General features: G+C 40.7%; 1 protein-coding gene across 1 annotated transcript in view; it reads right to left on the reverse strand.

The window, feature by feature from the left end:
* pola1 (polymerase (DNA directed), alpha 1) overlaps positions 1 to 21,410 on the reverse strand; it is a 159,659-nt gene that overhangs the window by 59,207 nt on the left and 79,042 nt on the right. Inside the window, 1 exon segment of the mRNA XM_034181311.1 lies at positions 4,854 to 4,970. Within this exon segment, the coding sequence (XP_034037202.1) occupies positions 4,854 to 4,970 (117 nt within the window).

A 21,410-nucleotide genomic window follows, 5' to 3' on the forward strand; every position in this document is an offset into this window, starting at 1 on the left:
TGTATTACCTTGTCACTGTATATAGGCCTCCTGGCCCATATTCTGAATTCTTAGATGAATTAGGTGCGTTCATCTCTAACTTGTCAACTAGTGTAGATAACATTCTGATCATTGGTGACTAACATTCATATAAATAAGCCTTCTGATCCCCTCTGCAAATCATTTATGGAAATTGTGGATGCATTAGGATTTCAGCAATGCATTTGGGATTCGACGCACATTAGTGGAAATACCCTGGATCTGGTTCTCACATGTGGTATTGCTGTCATGAATATTGACATCATGCCTCTTACACCAGTGGTGTCTGATCACTCACTTAATAAGTTTACAGTTTCGCTGCCGTGTTTAGTGGAACAACAACCTTATATATATTTACGGCGATGCATCAACTCCTCAACTATGACTGAACTCGAACTTAGACAGCCTGATGTCTTAGCTTCACATTTGACAAATATCCAGTCAGTAGACAGACTTGTGGATAGTTTAAACTCGGTGCTCAAAACTACACTCGACATGATTGCACCACCTGTGTTAAAACCGCGCTCACCCAAATCACAGTCACCTTGGTTTAATGATTATCTGCGTGACCTCAAGCATAAAGTAAGAGGTCTAGAACGGAAATGGCGTTGTTAGAAGTATTTCACCTTCCGTGGCGTGATGCTATCTTAGACTATAAGCATGCATTATTGGCTACAAAGCAGACTTACTACTCTGATTTGATCAACAAAAACAAGCATAACTCAAAGTTCTTGTTCGACACGGTGGCAACACTTTTGCATGGACAACCACCTGTAGTTCGCTCTCCTTTTACAGCACAAGATTTCCTGGATTACTTTGGGAAGAAAATAGAAGACATCAGGTTAAACATATCCCGGCATGCCTTAATCCAGCCACTACACCCTGCTATTGAGGTGGGCGCCACTTCTGAGGTATTGCCTAGATTTACAGAATTTGACAGTATCTCACTAGCCATGCTGACAAAACTCGTAATGTCAACAAAAAAGCACAACCTGTTTCTTTGATCCTATACCAACAAAACTGTTTAAGGACCTGTGGCCCACTCTTGGGCCGACTGTGCTGGAAATGATTAATCTTTCTTTAACTTCTGGATCTGTTCCTAAATGTTTCAAATCTGCAGTGATTAAACCATTACTTAAGAAACCTAATCTTGACCCTAGTGTATTGCCAAATTATCAGCCGATATCAAATCTATCATTTTTCTCTAAAATTCTGGAAAAAGTGGTGTCACGGCAGCTCGTGGACTATCTTACTGAGAATAATCTCTTTGAGCCACTGCAGTCTGCTTTTAGAAATTACCATTCCACAGAGACGGCTCTCACTAAAGTGGTGAATGATCTTCTGCTTACAATGGATTCGGACACCACTATGGTTCTGTTGCTGTTAGATCTCAGTGCTGCATTTGATACAGTGGATCATCATATTCTACTTGATAGGCTGGAAAATCATTTTAGGATTACTGAGAGTGCCCTTGCATGGCTGACGTCATACTTGACCAGTCGATCTCACTGTGTTTTGTATATTAACACTACTTCTAACCTTAGTGACATGAAATTTAGGGTTCCACAGGGGTCTGTCTTAGGCCCCCTGCTTTTCTCCCTGTATATAGCACCCCTTGGGCACATACTGCGGCGTTTTGGGATTACCTTTCACTGCTATGCAGATGATACTCAGTTATACATGCCGATAACTGCTGGTAATCTCGTTCACATAAAATCCTTAGAAGATTGCCTTGCAGCAGTGAGAAGTTGGATGTCTAGAAACATCCTATTTTTAAACTCTAATAAGACTGAAATGATGGTTCTTGGTCCAGTGAGACATCGGCATCAATTTGACCAGTTAACGCTCAGCCTCGGCTCGTGTGTCATACATCACACTGACAAAGTGAGGAACCTTCGGGTAATTTTTGATCCTTCGTTGTCCTTTGGCCTCCACATTAGAAATATTACTAGGACTGCTTTCTTCCACCTGTGAAATATAGTGAAGATTCGTCCCATCGTGTCTATGGCTGATGCTGAGACCCTGATCCATGCATTTATCTCTTCTAGATTGGACTACTGCAATGTTCTATTTTCTGGTTTACCGCAGTCTAGCATTAGGCGTCTCCAATTGATTCAAAATGCTGCAGCCAGGCTTTTGACATGAAGCAGAAAGTTCGACCACATTACACCCATTTTGGCATCTCTTCACTGGCTTCCTGTCCCAGTGAGATCAGATTTTAAGGTTCAGCTACTAACCTATAAAATTATTCATGGACTGGCACCCTCCTACCTAGCTGACCTAATTATACCTTACATACCGGCCCGGGCTTTACGTTCTCAAGGTGCAGGACTACTTTGTGTCCCTAAGGTTAATAAGAAGTCTGCTGGTCACAGAGCTTTCGCTTATCGTGCCCCTGTTCTGTGGAATGATCTCCCTGCGTTAATAAAACAGTCAGATTCTGTGGAGATTTTCAAGTCCAGACTTAAGACGCACTTATTTTCCCTTTCATATGGCTAGCATACTGGTACAGTTTTGTTTCACGCTTTTTACTCTTTTAATTCATTTTATTAGTAATTGGAGCGGGCCGCGGCCTCAACTTTACCTAAATTCTGGGTGTTTTAGTGAAGTTTAGGGCTAGTGTCCGGTGATCACCTTAGTATTGCTCTGTTTTTCATGTTGTTTAATGCTGACAAATTATACAGTACTCCTTGTCTTTCTGATGCCTGATTCTGTTTTTTCTCTCTGTTTAAGGTACAGCTCCATCCAGAGATGGGAGTTGTGCTCGTGTTGGTGATCCTCCTGTCCTGTGCGCCAATAGCATCTCTTGTATATTCGTCCGTGAATTGTTCTGTGAATTGTTCTGTAATTTACATTTTGTAGCATGGCCCAAGCAGAGGGTCACCCCTTTGAGTCTGGTCTGCTTGAGGTTTCTTTCTCAGAGGGAGTTTTTCCTTACCACTGTTGCTCTGGGGGTTGGTAAGGTTAGACCTTACCTGTGTGAAGCGCTATGAGGCAATTCTGTTGTGATGTGGCGCTATATAAATGAAAATAAATTGAACTGAATTGAAAATACTAGGTCTGTGTCCAAAGAATGTTCCCTGTGAATTTGGCAGAAACAGGACTGGACTTATGCTGAGCACAGACAGACGGATGGACGGACAGACAGACCGAGCCCTCGAAATACCCGATGGCCTTATTTTGATGGTCTTGGGTAAAACTGTTACGTGCGTTGTTCTTGCAACTATAATATATTTATTGTCTCTCAACCCATACTTTTGAACAGTCTGCATTTAGAAATGCAAAGAAAAACAGGAATACATTGCAATTTCAAATCAGAATACTTGGGACAATCACAATATATATTGAATTAGTACCAGAGTATTGGGATGATAGACACGGAAATCAGTGTATTTATGTGTATTTATATAATGGCTGAGTGGATCCTTGTCATTTGATTGGTGCTTTGTATGTGACATGATATGGATTACGCGTCCCATTTTTGTTGCATTTACCATGCAAATTTGGTTCCATACGTTTTGTACCACTGCATGCTGCTACCACTGCCCACACTAACACTAGTGGGGGCGGTGGTTAGCTAAACATATCAGAGTTTGTTTTGCCGAGGGATGACAATTTTAGCAAGCTAATTTATGGTGCTAATTCTTCTAACACACACAAAAATCCACTACACTGTAAGCCCTCTGGAGGCATGAAGAGCTGTTAGGATGAAGTTAGCATGAAAAGCTGGACCAATTTCTGACGCGATATTTTGCTGGACTGAGGAAGTACATGAATTCAGTGCACGGCATCATGGACTATATACTTAAAATTGTTTATGAACTATCTGACTGTTTTTGCAAGTTGACTGAGAACAATTTTGCACTCCTATTTAAAGTTCGTGTTGAACTGTTGACGTTTAAGCACCAGTGATGCACACCAAAATTAAGGTCCTTTTCTGTTGTTTATAAATTTATAGAATATTAAAAAACAGGGATCTATTTTAGCCATTACAGAAAACGAATCATGAAAGTTTTTTTCATTCAGTCAATGGAACAAATATTTCATGCAGTAAAAGATCTTTCACCTCATGAAACATTCATTATTTGTATATTATTGACCAAATCCAAAACTTTATGCTGATTGGCTGACAGGTAAGGACGTTTTACAGAACCGGAAGATGCTATATGGGTCTTGGTACCAATCAACATAATTGCAGTAAGACAATTACACACTCCGATATGTGGATCCACAGGGAATTCTCACTGATGAACAAAATTAAATTAATTCTACAATCTTCAAGAAACTGATAAAATTCTGTCTGATTCCAATTGACTCCCAAGACCATCTCACCCAACAATCTCATTAAAATATGTAAATCGCTTTTGGAGTTTTAACCGTAACAAACATTCAGACACACACACAAGAAAAGAACATCAGCAGCTCCACCAACTACAAATGATTAGCAAAGGTAATCAATTAAAAAAGTTGCATGTCAACTGAGAAGATAAACGGCAAATCCTCTCATTTTAAAAGCCAGAACAAATCCAAATTTAGCAACAGTGAATGATTATTGTTTTACTAATTGAGTATGTCAGCTGTACAACAACACATGGGATGCACACACACACACGTGCGCACAAAAGCCATGAGACATGAAGAGTAGGGATTAGTTTTGTCTGTGTGTGTATTCATGCTGAAATGTGACACTAATGAGTTGACAGATATTTGAGAAGGCAGAAATCAGCTCTACAGCACCATCACCTGGACAAAATGTGTAATAATAGGAACTTATTGTCTCCTCACACAGAATGTGCCTGGTGTTTGTGGGATTTGTACGTGAACGAGTGCGGTACCTCTGGTCTGAGCGTTGCCCTGCTGCAGGCCGGGCAGATGGGCCCATGTCGGGAGAAGGCAATGGGCAAACGTCTGGTCCTGTTTTGACAGGTCTGGTCCTCACACACCAACCAGCCCTACGGCAAAAACAAGTTCCAAATTATTCTGTAAACATTCCAACAATCCCAACTTCCTTCATGGGACAGAAACACAGCATCATTAGCTGGTCAGTTCAGTGAGGGTATGATCATTCACCAAGACCACCTGGACTCTAGAAAGGTAGACTACTTTTAAGAGCCAATCTCGACATTTGAAACTCTACAAAGTGATCTGGATCAAATGTTTCACCTAGTGAACCCGCAATGTCGTACTAATCCAGTTACAAGGTGAAGAGCTGTTTGAACATGACACTAAGACCTGAATAGTTTCAGGTTCCAAGTGACAGTAGCGTTCCCTTTCTCTGATCGCTCACACTCGTGTTCTACAATACCAAAATTACAAAATTTTGTAACTGGAAGTTTGGGACTCTCGAAGAAACAGTGCCTTACTTCATAGCAATAAAGTAAATAGAAGAATTGAGCCTGGTCCACATAATGAGAGCAGCAGACACCTCAGTGGGACAGGGGTTGGGCTACAAATAGGATTGTAAAATTCCTGGAATTTCTGGAAGCTTTCCTCAGGAATTAACGGGAATAAACTGGAAATTGGCAAAATTGGAAGTTAGCCTAAAAGAAAATCCTTGAATGCAGTTGAGAATATCCTGCAGCTTAATCTTGGTTAAAACAACCCGATTTATGCAAATTCAGCTGAATTTCTACCCTACATCGTGCATTCTTCAGTCACATGCACGCAACAAAGCTACCAACTGCAAGGCTACTGACACCACACCCCCTGCATGCGCTATGCATTTCTCCATCACATGCAGTTAATTCCTTGAATCCTGCTCAGTATTGCAGGACATGTGATACATGCATATATCATAAGAATCTTTCATTTTGTGATACAAGCACCACAATTGGCACAATCGTACTTCTTTGTCTACTCTATGCAAATCAGCCATTACCCACTTGAATTTTTTTTAAGATGGTACCCTGTAATGTGTACAGTAGTGTTCAGAATAATAGTAGTGTTATGTGACTAAAAACATTAACCAATATGGTTAACCATAAACCATATGGATTTGAATCATGTGTGATTGCGTCAGACAAGCTTGAACCCTCATGCGCATGCGTGAGTTTTTCCACGCCTGTCGGTTGCGTCATTCGACTGTGAGCAGGCTTTGAGTGAGGAGTGGTCCACCCCCTCGGCGGATTTTCATTGTCAGGAAATGGCGGAATGATTTGGGCTTTTTTTTCCATCAGAATTTTTTCAGAAACTGTGAGAGACCTCCAGGTGGACACCGTTCGGAAAATTAATATGGCTTTCAGGGACGATTTTATGGGGATTACACAGATTAAGGAGTGATCCAGACGGTTTAAAGACCGCTCACAACTGCTGAGAGTGCGGCGCTCTCCCAGCCCCCATCGACAGGCTGACACCCCGCTGGAACAACCAGATCATTTCCAACGTGAAGGCTTTGTTGATCCGGGACCTCGTCTGACTTTCACAAAAAGGCTGAAGATGTGGACATCAGCACTTTTTCGGTACATTCCACCGTTACAGGAGTTTTTTTCATGAAAAGAAAAGCGGAGGGACGCGCCACGGAGCCGTTCATTACGCGGGACAAAACCACCTCGGTGGTCCCTCCGCTTTTCTTTCCATGAAAAAAAACTCCTGTAACGGTGGAATGTACCGAAAAAGTGCTGATGTCCACATCTTCAGCCTTTTTGTGAAAGTCAGACGAGGTCCCGGCTCAACAAAGCCTTCATGTTGGAAATGATCTGGTTGTTCCAGCGGGGTGTCAGCCTGTCGATGGGGGTTGGGAGCACGCCGCGCTCTCAGCAGTTGTGGGCGGTATTTAAACCGTCTGGATCACTCCTTAATCTGTGTAATCCCCATAAAATCGTCCCTGAAAGCCATATTAATTTTCCGAACGGTGTCCACCTGGAGGTCTCTCACAGTTTCTGGAAAAAAATTGATGTAGCAAAGCTCCAAATCGTTCAGACATTTATTCGCAATAAAAATCCGACGAGAGGGGTGGACCACTGCTCACACAAAGCCTGTTCACAGGCGAATGACGCAACCGACAGGCGTGAAAAAAGTCACGCATGCGCACGAAGGTTCAAGCTTGGCTGATGCAATCACACGTGATTCAAATCCATATGGTTTTTGAAAAAAAATAAAAAGGTCGGATACTTTTCCAACAGACCTCGTATTTCTTATTGTTACATGGGAAACAAGGTACCAGTAGATTCAGTAGATTCTCAAAAATCCAACAGGACCAAGCATTCATGATATGCACACTCTTAAGGCTATGAAATTGGGCTATTAGTAAAAAAGTAGAAAAGGGGGTGTTCACAATAATAGTAGTGTGGCATTCAGTCAGTGAGTTCGTCAATTTTGTGGAACAAACAGGTGTGAATCAGGTGTCCCCTATTTAAGGATGAAGCCAGCACCTGTTGAACACGCTTTTCTCTTTGAAAGCCTGAGGAAAATGGGACGTTCACAGAAGAACAGCATAGTTTGATTAAAAAGTTGATTGGAGAGGGGAAAAATTATTCGCAGGTGCAAAAAAATTATAGGCTGTTCATCTACAATGATCTCCAATGCTTTAAAATGGACAAAAAAACCCAAACAACAACAACAACAAAAAAAAAAACAGAGACACGTGGAAGAAAATGGAAAACGGCCATCAAAATGGATAGAAGAATAACCAGAATGGCAAAGGCTCACCCATTGATCAGTACCAGGATGATCAAAGACAGTCTGGAGTTACCTGTAAGTGCTGTGACAGTTAGAAGACGCCTGTGTGAAGCTAATTTATTTGCAAGAATCCCCCGCAAAGTCCCTCTGTTAAATAAAAGACATGTGCAGAAGAGGTTACAATTTGCCAAAGAACACATCAACTGGCCTAAAGAGAAATGGAAGAATATTTTGTGGACTGATGAGAGTAAAATTGTTCTTTTTGGGTCCAAGGGCCGCAGACAGTTTGTGAGACGACCCCCAAACTCTGAATTCAAGCCACAGTTCACAGTGAAGACAGTGAAGCATGGTGGTGCAAGCATCATGATATGGGCATGTTTCTCCTACTATGGTGTTGGGCCTACATATCGCATACCAGGTATCATGGATCAGTTTGGATATGTCAAAGCACTTGAAGAGGTCATGTTGCCTTATGCTGAAGAGGACATGCCCTTGGGTGTTTCAACAAGACAATGACCCCAAGCACACTAGTAAACGAGCAAAATCTTGGTTCCAAACCAACAAAATTAATGCCTCGCAGATGTGAAGAAATCATGAAAAACTGTGGTTATATAACTAAATACTAGTTTAGTGATTCACAGGATTGCTAAAAAAGCAATTTGAACATAATAGTTTTGAGTTTGTAGAGTCAACAGCAGATGCTACTATTATTGTGAACACCCCCTTTTCTACTTTTTTTTTACTACAAGTATTTCTAATGTGAAGGCCAAAGGACAACAAAGGCTTTCAAAGAGAAAAGCATGTTCAACAGGTGCTGGCTTCACCCTTAAATAGGGGACACCTGATTCACACCTGTTTGTTCCACAGAATTGACCAACTCCCTGACTGAATGCCACACTACTATTATTGTGAACACCCCCTTTTCTACTTTTTTTTTTTTTTACTAATAGCCCAATTTCATAGCCTTAAGAGTGTGCATATCATGAATGCTTGGTCTTGTTGGATTTGTGAGAATCTACTGAATCTACTGGTACCTTGTTTCCCATGTAACAATAAGAAATATACTCAAAACCTGGATTAATCTTTTTAGTTACATAGCACTACTATTATTCTGAACACTACTGTATTTTTGTCATATATTTGCAGAACAGACATACAAACAACACACATACAACGGAATTTGTCCTCTGTATTTAACCCATCCTAATTACAGTTGGATACAATCCAACCACTAGGAGCAGTGGGCAGCCAGAGTCCGGCACCCAGGGACCAACTCCAGATGTACAGACGCTGCCTTGGTCAGGGGCAGAGAAAGGAGCAGACCCTAAAAAATCATGTATTCAATTGTGGGAGGAAACCAGAGCACCCAGAGCAAACCCACACAGACACGGGGAGAACATGCAAAATCCACACAGAAAGGACCGATCAGGAAGCAATCCCATGACGGACTTGCTGTGAGGCATCCATGGTAACCAGGGATAAGCCACTGTGGGGCCCACAATACTGGTGTAATGTTGCACTTCAATATTGCACTGTGGACGAGAGGGGGTTTGAAACCAAGTTCAGGCAATATTTTCATGTTTTTCAGATGGATTTTATATGTTTTTAATAAGTGTACATGCATGCTGAAGAAAGTGTGCTAAATGTTTGGGGTGTCGGGGTTTAGTAGTAGAAGTAGCATTTTTACTTTTAAAGTCAGCCACGTTCTTTGGAGGAACACGACAAACGGTAAATGGACTGCATTTTATATAGCGCTTGTCCATCTGCATCAGACGCTCAAAGCGTTTTACAATAATGCCTCACATTCGCCCCGATGTCAGGCTGCTGCCATACAAGGCGCTCACTACACACCAGGAGCAACTAGGGGATTAAGGACCTTGCCCAAGGGCCCTTATTAATTTTCCGGTCAGGCTGGGATTTGAACTGAGGATCCTCTGGTCTCAAGCCCAACGCTTCACCACTAGACAATGCTAACATGAAAGTAATTTAAGAAATTTCATTTCAAGTCGTATTCACATGCATTACTACCCAAAAAGAATAGTTGAGGACACACATAGGTAAAAAGTCTAAATGCAATAACCAGTGCTTCATAATGGAAAAATCCCAGAGTTTCAAAGAGCTTTCAGTGTTGGGGTGATGATGGAAATGTTTAAGATTCCCTTCACCTAACCCCAATGAAGCAATCGCCTGCCACAGTCAAAATCCACAAAACCAGTCAGTCCTTTTCCTCACAGCACTGAGACAATTAAAACAGGGAATAATGGAGATTTTAACTGTGGAGGAAATTGAGAATTTCGTCAGCAACATAGAGGCCATGTGAACTATAAATGCACGAATCAATTTTAACAATCAGTAGAGGTTTTCATCTCACCCTTGTTCCCAAAACAGTTGAGGCATGGGACTTATTCCAGTTATCAGTGCAGTGTCGTTCTATTAATTCTCCTCAATAATCACATCTTCATACTCCATTCATCACGCTAATATTTTGTTTTCATCAAGTTCATAAATAAATGAGTCACAGCGCGTTCAAGAACTCCCCAGTTCTAAAGTAAATCTGACATCTCTACAGGACGTTTTATATTCCTCTTGAGTCTGATCTTCACTGGATGGTATTCCAACATCCTTCCCAAATCCTCCTCGAGTCCCTTCAGGAATCCATCCAGCATGTAGTCTCCCCTTTCTGTCAGCCAGTATCCAGCCATAGCAGCCACACCGCCAATGAAAGTGGCAGTAAAAGCCATGTTGCCCTTTGCAGCAAGTGTTGCCAGGGCACAGATTATGATGCCAAAGAACATCTGAGTGGGTTCACAAAAGTACCATCAGTAACTCTGCAAAAGCTACTGTATATTCAGCCTTGAAATCTTGGGTTGTGATGGAACCGTGGGCCAGCGACCCTCCCATTTAGGACCATTTTGTCTTGTTTAAACACAATAATTTGTATTTATTCTTTGATATACGGCAGGGGTAGGCAATTAATTTTTACAAGGGGCCACATAGGGAACCTGAATTATGTCCCAGGGCCACACCATCGATAACTCAGCTGTCTCCCATTACAAATTTTACAAAAAATTACCTATTTAATAGCTGTTATAGGTCATTTTTTTATTATTGTAATAATATGTAAATATTTAAATATACCAAAATAAACCTCTCTAATGATTTGCAACACACAAGCTTGACATTTTTAATATATGTAATAATAATCACAGACCTCATGAGGGCCGGACAGAGACATGCAAAGGGCCGCATGTGGCCCCCGGGCCGCAGTTTGCCCAGGTCTGATATACGGTAAAACTCGTCTAAACCATCATCATATAAACCGGATATTCACACTCAACGGACAGAAGCAAAAGTCCCAATGCTTTTGTGTGATATTCCATGTAAGAAACATCGTATATACCGGATTTTGTATAACGAATTTTCACTCACATTAGACAAAACATCTTGTCCAATTGCAATGCATTTTCATTAAAAGCACCTCACATGTAGCGGACAGAGCAGTGTGGACGTGTACAGTAACAGAGGTATGAAATGAATTTCTGCACCGACACTCGCCGATTCGAGAAAAGTGGGTACTGTATTCCTTGATTAAATGCCCGTCCGTTTAAACATTTTTTTTTCAAACCGTGCTCAGACCCAGCACCTAAACGAGGCAGGACATAATTCAAGGCTGGTGATTATTAACAAAATGCTGCTTGTTGCCTGCACTGTAACATGGTGTTACGTTTCACACAGATATCCCTGGTGTGACGAACCAAAGAGAACAGTTTTAGATCAGACCCCTCTGTGTGGCTGCGAACCCTCCCCGGAGCCTGACGTGCACCTGCCAAACGACTGAGTCCGCGGGGGCTGTGATTTGTCACATGTTTTCACTCCATATCCATCATATTTATCAAGTTTTTGCAGTGTGCCCGCCGATTACACTCGATCATGGCTCACATATGTTTGGCAGAAAGGTTCGCAAGTATGACTAACTTTAAAACACAAACATGGAAAAAGATGCCAAATGACACGCAATTCATGGAGGAAAATTGTACATACCGTATCTTTGCTTTGGAGGTTGATGATTGTATAAAGAAGTGGAGCTCATTGAGCTCATTGAACAAATTAATACAGAAAAAAGCCACTGTTCCTGCGGTAAATTGCATAAAGACATGACGGAGAACTTTCAAAAGGTCACGTGCACGTCAACATTATTACATGGCCACAGAGTTACAGAGCTGGAGAAGCATAAATCAGGCTTTTGGATTTTAAGGTACCACTCTGCAGCGGACTTAGAAGAAACATTTTGCTCGTTTTATACATATTACAGATTTTGTCCGTTTTATAAATACAGCAGATTTTGTCTGATTTATAAAATATAACCCACCATAAACCTCACTAATTCATATACCTCATGTACAACTTCAATCTGTCTGTTTCTCCTTTGCACACTGTTTTTGTTGCACATTTTTATTGTGAATTATTTTGTGTATATTTATACATGTTCGTACAGAGAGAGTACAGTTCATACCGGAGTCAAATTAGTTGTATTCTTGTAGAATAAAGGCTATCCTGATTCTTATAACGGATTTAGGTTACAACGGACAAAATTCAGTGGCCCACCTGAATCCATTATATGCAAGTTTTAGTGTATTAGTAGTTTAAATTAGAACAATGGCACAGTGGGACGTTGTCCAGGCTCATTCAGTAAAGTTGGCCTTTTGTTTGCATGCGATTTATGAAGTCTTGTTGCAGATCACAGGGTCCTGGTGGCCATTAAGGACACCGTTACTTGCTAAAATTGGTGGAGTGACAAGTTGACAATCAGTCATTAGAAAATTGTGGCTTTTAATTAGTCTAATTTGGTAGGAAAGGAATTGAGGAACAAAATGCAACATTAATAATAAACAATGCAAGAAGGAAGAGTAAAAACAGAAGAGCAGAACGTATCATCAGCTGCCGTGTGTTCAGGTCCTAGCATTCAGGCACAGCAGTGAAAAGCCAAAATGGCGGTAGTTGGAACCCCCTGCTGTCAGTTACTGACCCCGGGCAGGTGCTTTGGTCTAAACCTCTCAATCTCCACATATTAACACCCCCCCCCCTACCCACACACACACACCCACACTTCTTATGCCATGTCATTACTGGGGGGGTTAATGCCCAACTAATGATAGAGCATCAGAAACACTGCCATCAATGCCTTCACTTCTTTCCTCAATTCTTCTTTATTTCAATTCACTCAGAATAAACCCCTTTAAAAGTGCTGCACCTGTCTTTGTTATCACTCCCACACATACATGCTAACACACACACGCGGTAATGTTCCTCTGATTGATTTTTATGTTCCTCTTTGTTTAGTCCCAGTATTCAGCAGGAAAAAAAAAAGGAAAGAAAAGAAGGTTGGTGAAGATGACTGTTCCCTCAAAGAGCCGACTCAATAGAAGAGCTTCCGCATCTCACAATAGCTCCTGATGTGGACTAAAACTTAAACACCCACAAACATTTCTGAAGCTTTCTGCTGCTGAAACTAAGTGGTAATCCGAAATCTGTCGACAGAAATCTCTTACTGATATAAAAAAAAGAGGAAAAAGATAACAAAGTTTTACTTCCATGACCAGCTGCACAATCTACAGTGCTCCCAGTATGTGTATATATTTGCTCATGTATATCCCTGGTCAATAAACTGCAGTACTTTTGTTAAATCCCTTTTAATGTATGCACACTGGTCTTATCTGACCCACGGCATATACTGGATTTAAGTCCTGCTTACAACGTACATAGTATTCCTCTATTTTTCATTCTCTTGGTTTGCCTTGCCTCGGTATTTGTGTTTGCCTTCTATCTGCACATTGTACTAAGTCGTACCTTGCAAATTTCCCCACATGGGACTAATAAAAAATATTACCATATAAATTAAATTTATACAGATAAAAGTTGGGAACGGTTGCTCAAATGACCAGTTATTGATAGTTTTGCTGTTTGTGTTTAATTTTGGCTCATGAAATGATTGAAGGACTACAAACAGGATAATATCCAAACAAAGCTCAGACCAGCGCCAGTGTACTGGTTTTATGAAAATGTATATGCAAAGTTTACATATGTTTACATGTACATATATGTAAAGGTAAGTCTAGGGGCATGCGCTCGTGCCACACGTCTCTGCATCTAACACTTTATGGAACTGCTGGATGGCCACCACTCAGGCAGGAAACTGGTTCATCAACTGTCTGCTACAGGGGTGTCCTTGACCTTCTGCATCCGATGGGGTCCTTAATAGTGGGGCACCTATACGCTGGATCATGCCCAAATAAATACGCGAAATGGCCAAAATGTCATAGCCGATGCCTCGTAATACCATGAAGGTGATGCTCATCATCCAAGTCTCACACATTCAACAGAATGACCTTCCAGCAGCCCCCAAGGATCCCCTGATGAGACAGACCTAGTAGCATCAGCCAGAAGCTGTTTCCGTTTTTTCCACCTGGCTGCATTGCCATTCAAAGGGACAATATCAAAAATGCAATAAAGTGTAATTTTAACTCAAACTGTGTTTATGTGCTTGAATAAACAGTGTCTTTTTGGCAATTTATAGGTGTAAACAGGTGACAGTGGTGCACACGAACAGATGCACTTTGTGCATTCTGCTCACACGCATGCAGTCAATCTCCTCAAAATGAAAGACAAACACAAACATGTGTCCCAGATCAATTAGAAAGCCCCAGAGTTCACAGCTTTACCAAGAAATCCCAGAGGCAGGTCTAATTATCTCAACACTTCTGCCATCCCCAGGGACAAAGAGCCGGGCATCATGGGAAATGAGACGGCTTCACCCACTGATAAGGACAAATGCTGGACAATGGTTCGCCGTGATGCCAGATAAGGGTTGTGGAAGTGTGTTTTCAAATCGAGACCGTCAACCCTGTTGTCTGACTTCATCGTTTATGTGTATTTATGACAAGCCTCAGCATACGTGGCTATTCCCACGGGCTTTACAAGAGCGCCACCCTGAAGTGTGAGTGCAAACATATTAATCGAATCCCATTAACAGGAATTAATAAGACACACAACGTGGACTCCGGTGCCTTAGGCACAAAAACACTTTACTAAGACGGAGAAATAAAACCTTTAGCAGACAGCCGTTGTGGGGACTTTTAAAGTGAATAAAAAGTGTATGCAACGTAACTATCCTGCATGGGGTGAGAAGTCCATATACTGAATTTTCTGGACTATACGTCACGGGCTTTTGTTGTTTTGTTGTGGTTTATTTTTTTTGGTTGGTTTTTAAGTAGTTTGGGAGTTGCTGCAACGTATAAACGGTGCATCCAGAAAGTATTCACACCACTTCACTTTTTCCACATTTTGTGATGTTACAACCTTATTTCAAAATGGAGTAAATTCATTTTCCCTTCAAAATTCTACTCACAACATCCCATAATGACAATATGAAGTATTTTTGAAATTTTTGCTAACTTATTGAAAATCAAAAACTAAGAAATTACATGCACATAAGTATTCACACCTTTTGCTCAATATTGTGTTGATGCACATTTGGCAGCAATTACAGCTTCAAGTCTTCTTGAATATGATGCCACAAGCTTGGTGCACCTATCTTTGGGCAGTTTTGTCCATACCTCTTTACAGCACCTCTCAAGCTCCATCAGGCTGGATGTGGAGCGTCGGTGCAGACATTTTCAGATCTCTCCAGAGACGTTCAATCGGATTCAGGTCTGGGCTCTGGCTGGGCCACTCAAGGACATTCACAGAGTTGTCCTGAAGCCACTCCTTTGATATCTTGGCTGTGTGTTTAGGGTCATTGTCCTGCTGAAAGATGAACCGTCACCCCAGTCTGAGATCAAGAGCGCTCTGGAGCAGGATTTCATACAGGATGTCTCTGTACATTGCTGCATTCATCTTTCCCTCAATCCTGACTAGTCGTCCAGTTCCTGCTGCTGAAAAAATATCCCCACAGCATGATGCTGCCACCACCATGCTTCACTGTAGGGATGGTGCCTGGTTTCCTCCAAACATGACACCTGGTATTCATACCAAACAGCTCAGACCAGAGAATTTAGTTTCTCCTCCAGGTGGGCTGCCATGTGCCTTTTACTAAGGGGTGGCTTCCGTCTGGCCACTCTACCATGCAGGCCTGATTGGTGGATTGCTGCAGAGATGGTTGTCCTTATGGAAGGTTCTCCTCTCTCCACAGAGGAATGCTGGAGTTCTGACAGAGTGACCATGGGGTTCTTGGTCACCTCCCTGACTAAGGCCCCTCTTACCAGATCACTCAGTTTAGACAGGCGGACAGCTGTAGGAAGAGTCCTGGTGGATCTGAGCTTCCATTTACAGATGATGGAGGCCACTGTGCTCATTGAAAGCTTCAAAGCAGCAGAAATGTTTCTGTACCCTTCCCCAGATTTGTGCCTTGAGACAATCCTGTCTCAGAAGTCTACAGACAATTCCTTTGACTTCCAATCCAATCCATCTTTATTTATATGGCACATTTTACTAACACAAAGTCTCCAAAGTGCTGCACAGAAAACCAAATAACACTAATGAGAAGAAAAAAATACAATTAAAACCACATGTAGTAAAACAATTACAATCAAATAAGAAAATAAAATAAGACATAAAATGCACTAAAACAAAATAGTGAGTTTTGGAGGACCATAGAATTCTTATGCCGGGTTAAACACCAGTGAATAAAAATACGTTTTTAAATGGGATTTAAAAACATGAATAGATGGAAGTTGTTTTAATGTGTGGAGGAAGAGAATTCCACAGTTTGGGGCCAACCACTGAAAAGGCCCGGTCGCCCCGACTTTTAAGCTTTGTTTTAACAACTTGGAGCTGGAACTGGCTCTCAGACCTCAGTGAATGCACAGGAATGTAAGGGACAATGAGGTCTGTGATGTATGCAGGCGCCAGTCCATGCAAAGCTTTCTAAAGAAACAGCAAAATTTTAAAATCAATTCTAAAATGAACAGGAAGCCAATGCAATGCAGCCAAAATGGGGGGAACGTGCTCTCTACGACGTGTGTTGGTTAAAAGACGAGCAGCAGAATTTTGGACTAACTGTAAGTGTGACAAGTTTGCTTGACTAATCCCAGTGTACAACGCGTTACAATAGTCAAGACGTGTGGAGATAAAAGCATGGGTCACCTGTTCAAAATCACTGAAAGATAAAACCGGTTTAAGACGAGATAAAAGCCGAAGGTGATAAAAACTAGATTTAACCACAGCATTTATTTGCCTGTCAAGTCTAAAATCACCATCAAGTATGACACCAAGGCTGGTGGTAGTAGGCTTAATGAACTGTTGATAAGAGTCCAAGTCAGAGTTAAAAATAAAAGCAGAGTTAGGCTTAAAAACAATCTCTGTCTTGGACTTGTTTAGATTTAAAGTTATTTGCCAGCCAAGCCTTGACATCATGCAAACAGTTGAGAAGAGGCGCCAGGGAGTCATCTGCATAAAAATGGTAAGACACACCATGGTTTTTAAAAATTCTTCCGAATGGCAGGAGGTACAAAGAGAACAGAATTGGCCCAAGAACAGACCCCTCCACAAGACAATGGGGCTTGTGAGGAGAAGAAGTCCCCAACTTTAACAGAATAGGACCTTTCAAACAAGTAGGATCTAAACCAGGAGAGTGCCATCCCCCTGACACCAACACAATGTTCCACACGAGAAAGTAAAATATTGTGGTCCACTGTGTCAAACGCAGCTGTCAGATCTAAAAGCAAAAGAACAACTGCATTTCCAGAGTCAGTAAATAAAAGCAAATCATTAAAAATCTTTAAAAGTGCTGTCTCTGTGTGATGAAAAGACTGAAAGATGTCCATGACATTGTGCTGCTGTAAAAAAGACTGAAATTGTAAAAACACAACTTTTTCTAAAATTTTTGATGGAAAAGGAAGCTTAGATATAGGTCTGTAGTTTATATTTTGTGCATCCAAGCTAGGCTTTTTCAAGAGAGGTTCTATCACAGCTCTCTTATAAAAGGCGGCACATTGCCAGAAACAAGACTGCTATTAACAATATCTAAAACAGCATGCCCAATAGTACCCCATACTTCTTTAAAAAGACGAGTAGGAATACAATCTATGGGACAAGTTGATACCTTCAACTGTCTAACAATGTTAGAAAGGTCTGAAAATGATACCGTGTCAAACTTTATAAAAAAGAGCCACAGGGTTGAACTCTATGCTCAAATTTAGGGAATAATATATAATGTTTGACCTAATAGAACTGACTTTGGTTTCAAAAAAAGGTAAAGAAATCTTCACAGACCCTAGTCGAAGGCTGCAAAGAGATGGACTGGACAGGGTTTAAAATCAGTGGAATAGTATTAAAAAGTGTCCGAGGTTTGTGCACATTTTGAGCAATAATAGGAGAAAAATATTTTTTCTTTTCAATTTTAACAATTTTCTGGTAGCTCCTCCATTTCTCTTTAAGATATTCCAAGGATCCAACAAGTTTATCTTTCCTCCATTTTCTCTCTGCATGTCTGCACTCAACCCTTGGTTCCCTAGTATCATTAAGCCACGGTTCAACTTTACGATTAGGACGCATGACTTTCAGAGGTGCAACAGAGTCAAGAACGGTGGAACAAACTAACAAAAAGGAAGAAGTCAATTCATTTCGTAAGAAGGGTTTACATTGATATCAGTAAACTCACAGGAAAACAAAGCCACGGAGGAGGGTTTTAACACCCGATGTAAGCGAACAGGAGCGCACGGCTTGTTACAAGACATCTTAAAATTAAACAATACAGGGCAATGATCAGAAAACACTGCGTTGTTGATTTCCAAGTTATCTACAACAAAACCACAGGACAAAACCAAATCAAGTATATGTCCACGTTCTTTAGTGGGCACAACAACATGCGCGTCAAATTAAATGACTGAGATCATAAAAATCTTTCACCATAGGCTTATAGTAGTGTTCAGAATAATAGTAGTGCTATGTGACTAAAAAGATTAATCCAGGTTTTGAGTATATTTCCTATTGTTACATGGGAAACAAGGTACCAGTAGATTCAGTAGATTCTCACAAATCCAACAAAACCAAGCATTCATGATATGCACACTCTTAAGGCTATGAAATTGGGCTATTAGTAAAAAAAAAAGTAGAAAAGGGGGTGTTCACAATAATAGTAGTGTGGCATTCAGTCAGTGAGTTTGTCAATTTTGTGGAACAAACAGGTGTGAATCAGGTGTCCCCTATTTAAGGATGAAGCCAGCACCTGTTGAACATGCTTTTCTCTTTGAAAGCCTGAGGAAAATGGGACGTTCAAGACTTGTTCAGAAGAACAGTGTAATTTGATTAAAAAGTTGATTGGAGAAGGGGAAACTTATACGCAGGTGCAAAAAATTATAGGCTGTTCATCTACAATGATCTCCAATGCTTTAAAATGGACAAAAAACCAGAGACGCGTGGAAGAAAACGGAAAACAACCATCAAAATGGATAGAAGAATAACCAGAATGGCAAAGGCTCACCCATTGATCAGCTCCAGGATGATCAAAGACAGTCTGGAGTTACCTGTAAGTGCTGTGACAGTTAGAAGACGCCTGTGTGAAGCTAATTTATTTTCAAGAATCCCCCGTAAAGTCCCTCTGTTAAATAAAAGACGTGCAGAAGAGGTTACAATTTGCCAATGAACACATCAACTGGCCTAAAGAGAAATGGAGGAATATTTTGTGGACTGATGAGAGTAAAATTGTTCTTTTTGGGTCCAAGGGCTGCAGACAGTTTGTGAGATGACCCCCAAACTCTGAATTCAAGCCACAGTTCACAGTGAAGACAGTGAGGCATGGAGGTGCAAGCATTATGATATGGGCATGTTTCTCCTACTATGGTGTTGGGCCTATATATTGCATACCAGGTATCATGGATCAGTTTAGATATGTCAAAATACTTGAAGAGGTCATTTTGCCTTATGCTGAAGAGGATATGCCCTTGAAATGGGTGTTTCAACAAGACAATGACCCCAAGCACACTAGTAAAAAATCTTGGTTCCAAACCAACAAAATTAATACCTCGCAGATATGAAGAAATCATGAAAAACTATGGTTATACAACTAAATACTAGTTTAGTGATTCACAGGATTGCTAAAAAAAAGCAGTTTGAACATAATAGCTTTGAGTTTGTAGCATCAACAGCAGATGCTACTATTATTGTGAACACCCCCTTTTCTACTTTTTTTTTTTTTTTTACTAATAGCCCAATTTCATAGCCTTAAGAGTGTGCATATCATGAATACTTGGTCTTGTTGGATTTGTGAGAATCTACTGAATCTACTGGTACCTTGTTTCCCATGTAACAATAAGAAATATACTCAAAACCTGGATTAATCTTTTTAGTCACATAGCTCTACTATTATTCTGAACACTACTGTACATGGACAACACACATGCACATTTATTTAGATATACCTTAGTATACACTAGTAGAATTCTACCTTAGAAATGGAATATATTGTAGAAGACATACCTTACTGAATTTTCATTGGCTAGGAAATCCGAAAAGTCAGTGATAAAATCACAATTGTACTTCGCCAGTCGATAGACAACAGCGCAGAAAAACTAACCCGGGTGTCCAAGCTCAAATGCGCAACTTCATGCTTGGTTTGTGCTCTGACTGTCAACTGTAGGACCTTATATGAGACAAGTGTGTGTCTTTCCAAATCATGTCCAATCAATTGAATTTACCCCAAGTGGACTCCAATTAAACTGTAGAAACATCTCAATGATGATCAGTAGAAGCAGGAGGCACCTGAGCTCAATTCTGAGCTTCATGGCAAAGGCTGTGAATACTTAAGTACATGTGATTTCTTAACTGCTTTATTTTTAATAAATTTGCAAAAAAATCTACATAAATAAATAAATATAACCAATCAATCACAGTCATTATGAGGTATTGTATATGTAGAAGTCTGAGGGGAAAAAAGTTAATTTCATCCATTTTGGAATTATGCTGTGACTTAAAATGTGGAAAAAGTGAAGTGCTGTGAATACGTTCCAGATGCTCTGTATATGTGTTGTATCTGGTGGACGTAAAAAAAAAAAGGACTTAAAAACACAAGGCACACGAAGAGTGAAGGATGAAATGTATCTAATTGAGGCATTCCATGTGAGTGAGGCTGGGGGTGTGCTGTCGGATGTGAGAGAATGAAGGCTCATAATTACATAATTATAACACTGGATACCTGACATTCTGAACAGATGTCAACTGAACTCCGTGGAATTTAAACAAACAGGATAGGGTGTGTTTTCTACAATCAGAACATTTTTTAAATGTCCAAAATCACTAAGCAGCAAAACAAAAAACAACAAAAAAAGAAGAAGAAGATTTTTCTATAGCAAAAACAATAACATTTACAACAGACACAAACTGTATGCTGGACAGTTATTTGCATCCTTTGATGAATTTACAGCATGTCATCACTTTCTCAGCCAGCTTTCTTTACATGCATCAGGAGACGGATACATGAACACTTCTGAGTCGATATGTCTTGGAGTTCGTTTCCAGCAATCTTTAAGAAATACAAACAGTGTGGTGCTGTGTGGTCAATCTGTCTGAAGCAGGCACTTCTCAAAAACAGAGTGGCTGTGCACAATGGACACCAAGACACTCGTGACAAAAATTCTACTTTTTTCTATTGCATCTTTTGCATGGTTACTCAGTTTTAATTCATTCATTAATGTTCTGTCACTTATCCAGGACTGTCTTACGGTGGCAGGAGACCAAGCAGCTAATCCCACACTTCCCTATCCTCGGCCAAGTCCTACAAC

This window comes from Thalassophryne amazonica, chromosome 1 (genome assembly GCF_902500255.1).
Source record: "Thalassophryne amazonica chromosome 1, fThaAma1.1, whole genome shotgun sequence".
NCBI lineage: Eukaryota > Metazoa > Chordata > Actinopteri > Batrachoidiformes > Batrachoididae > Thalassophryne > Thalassophryne amazonica.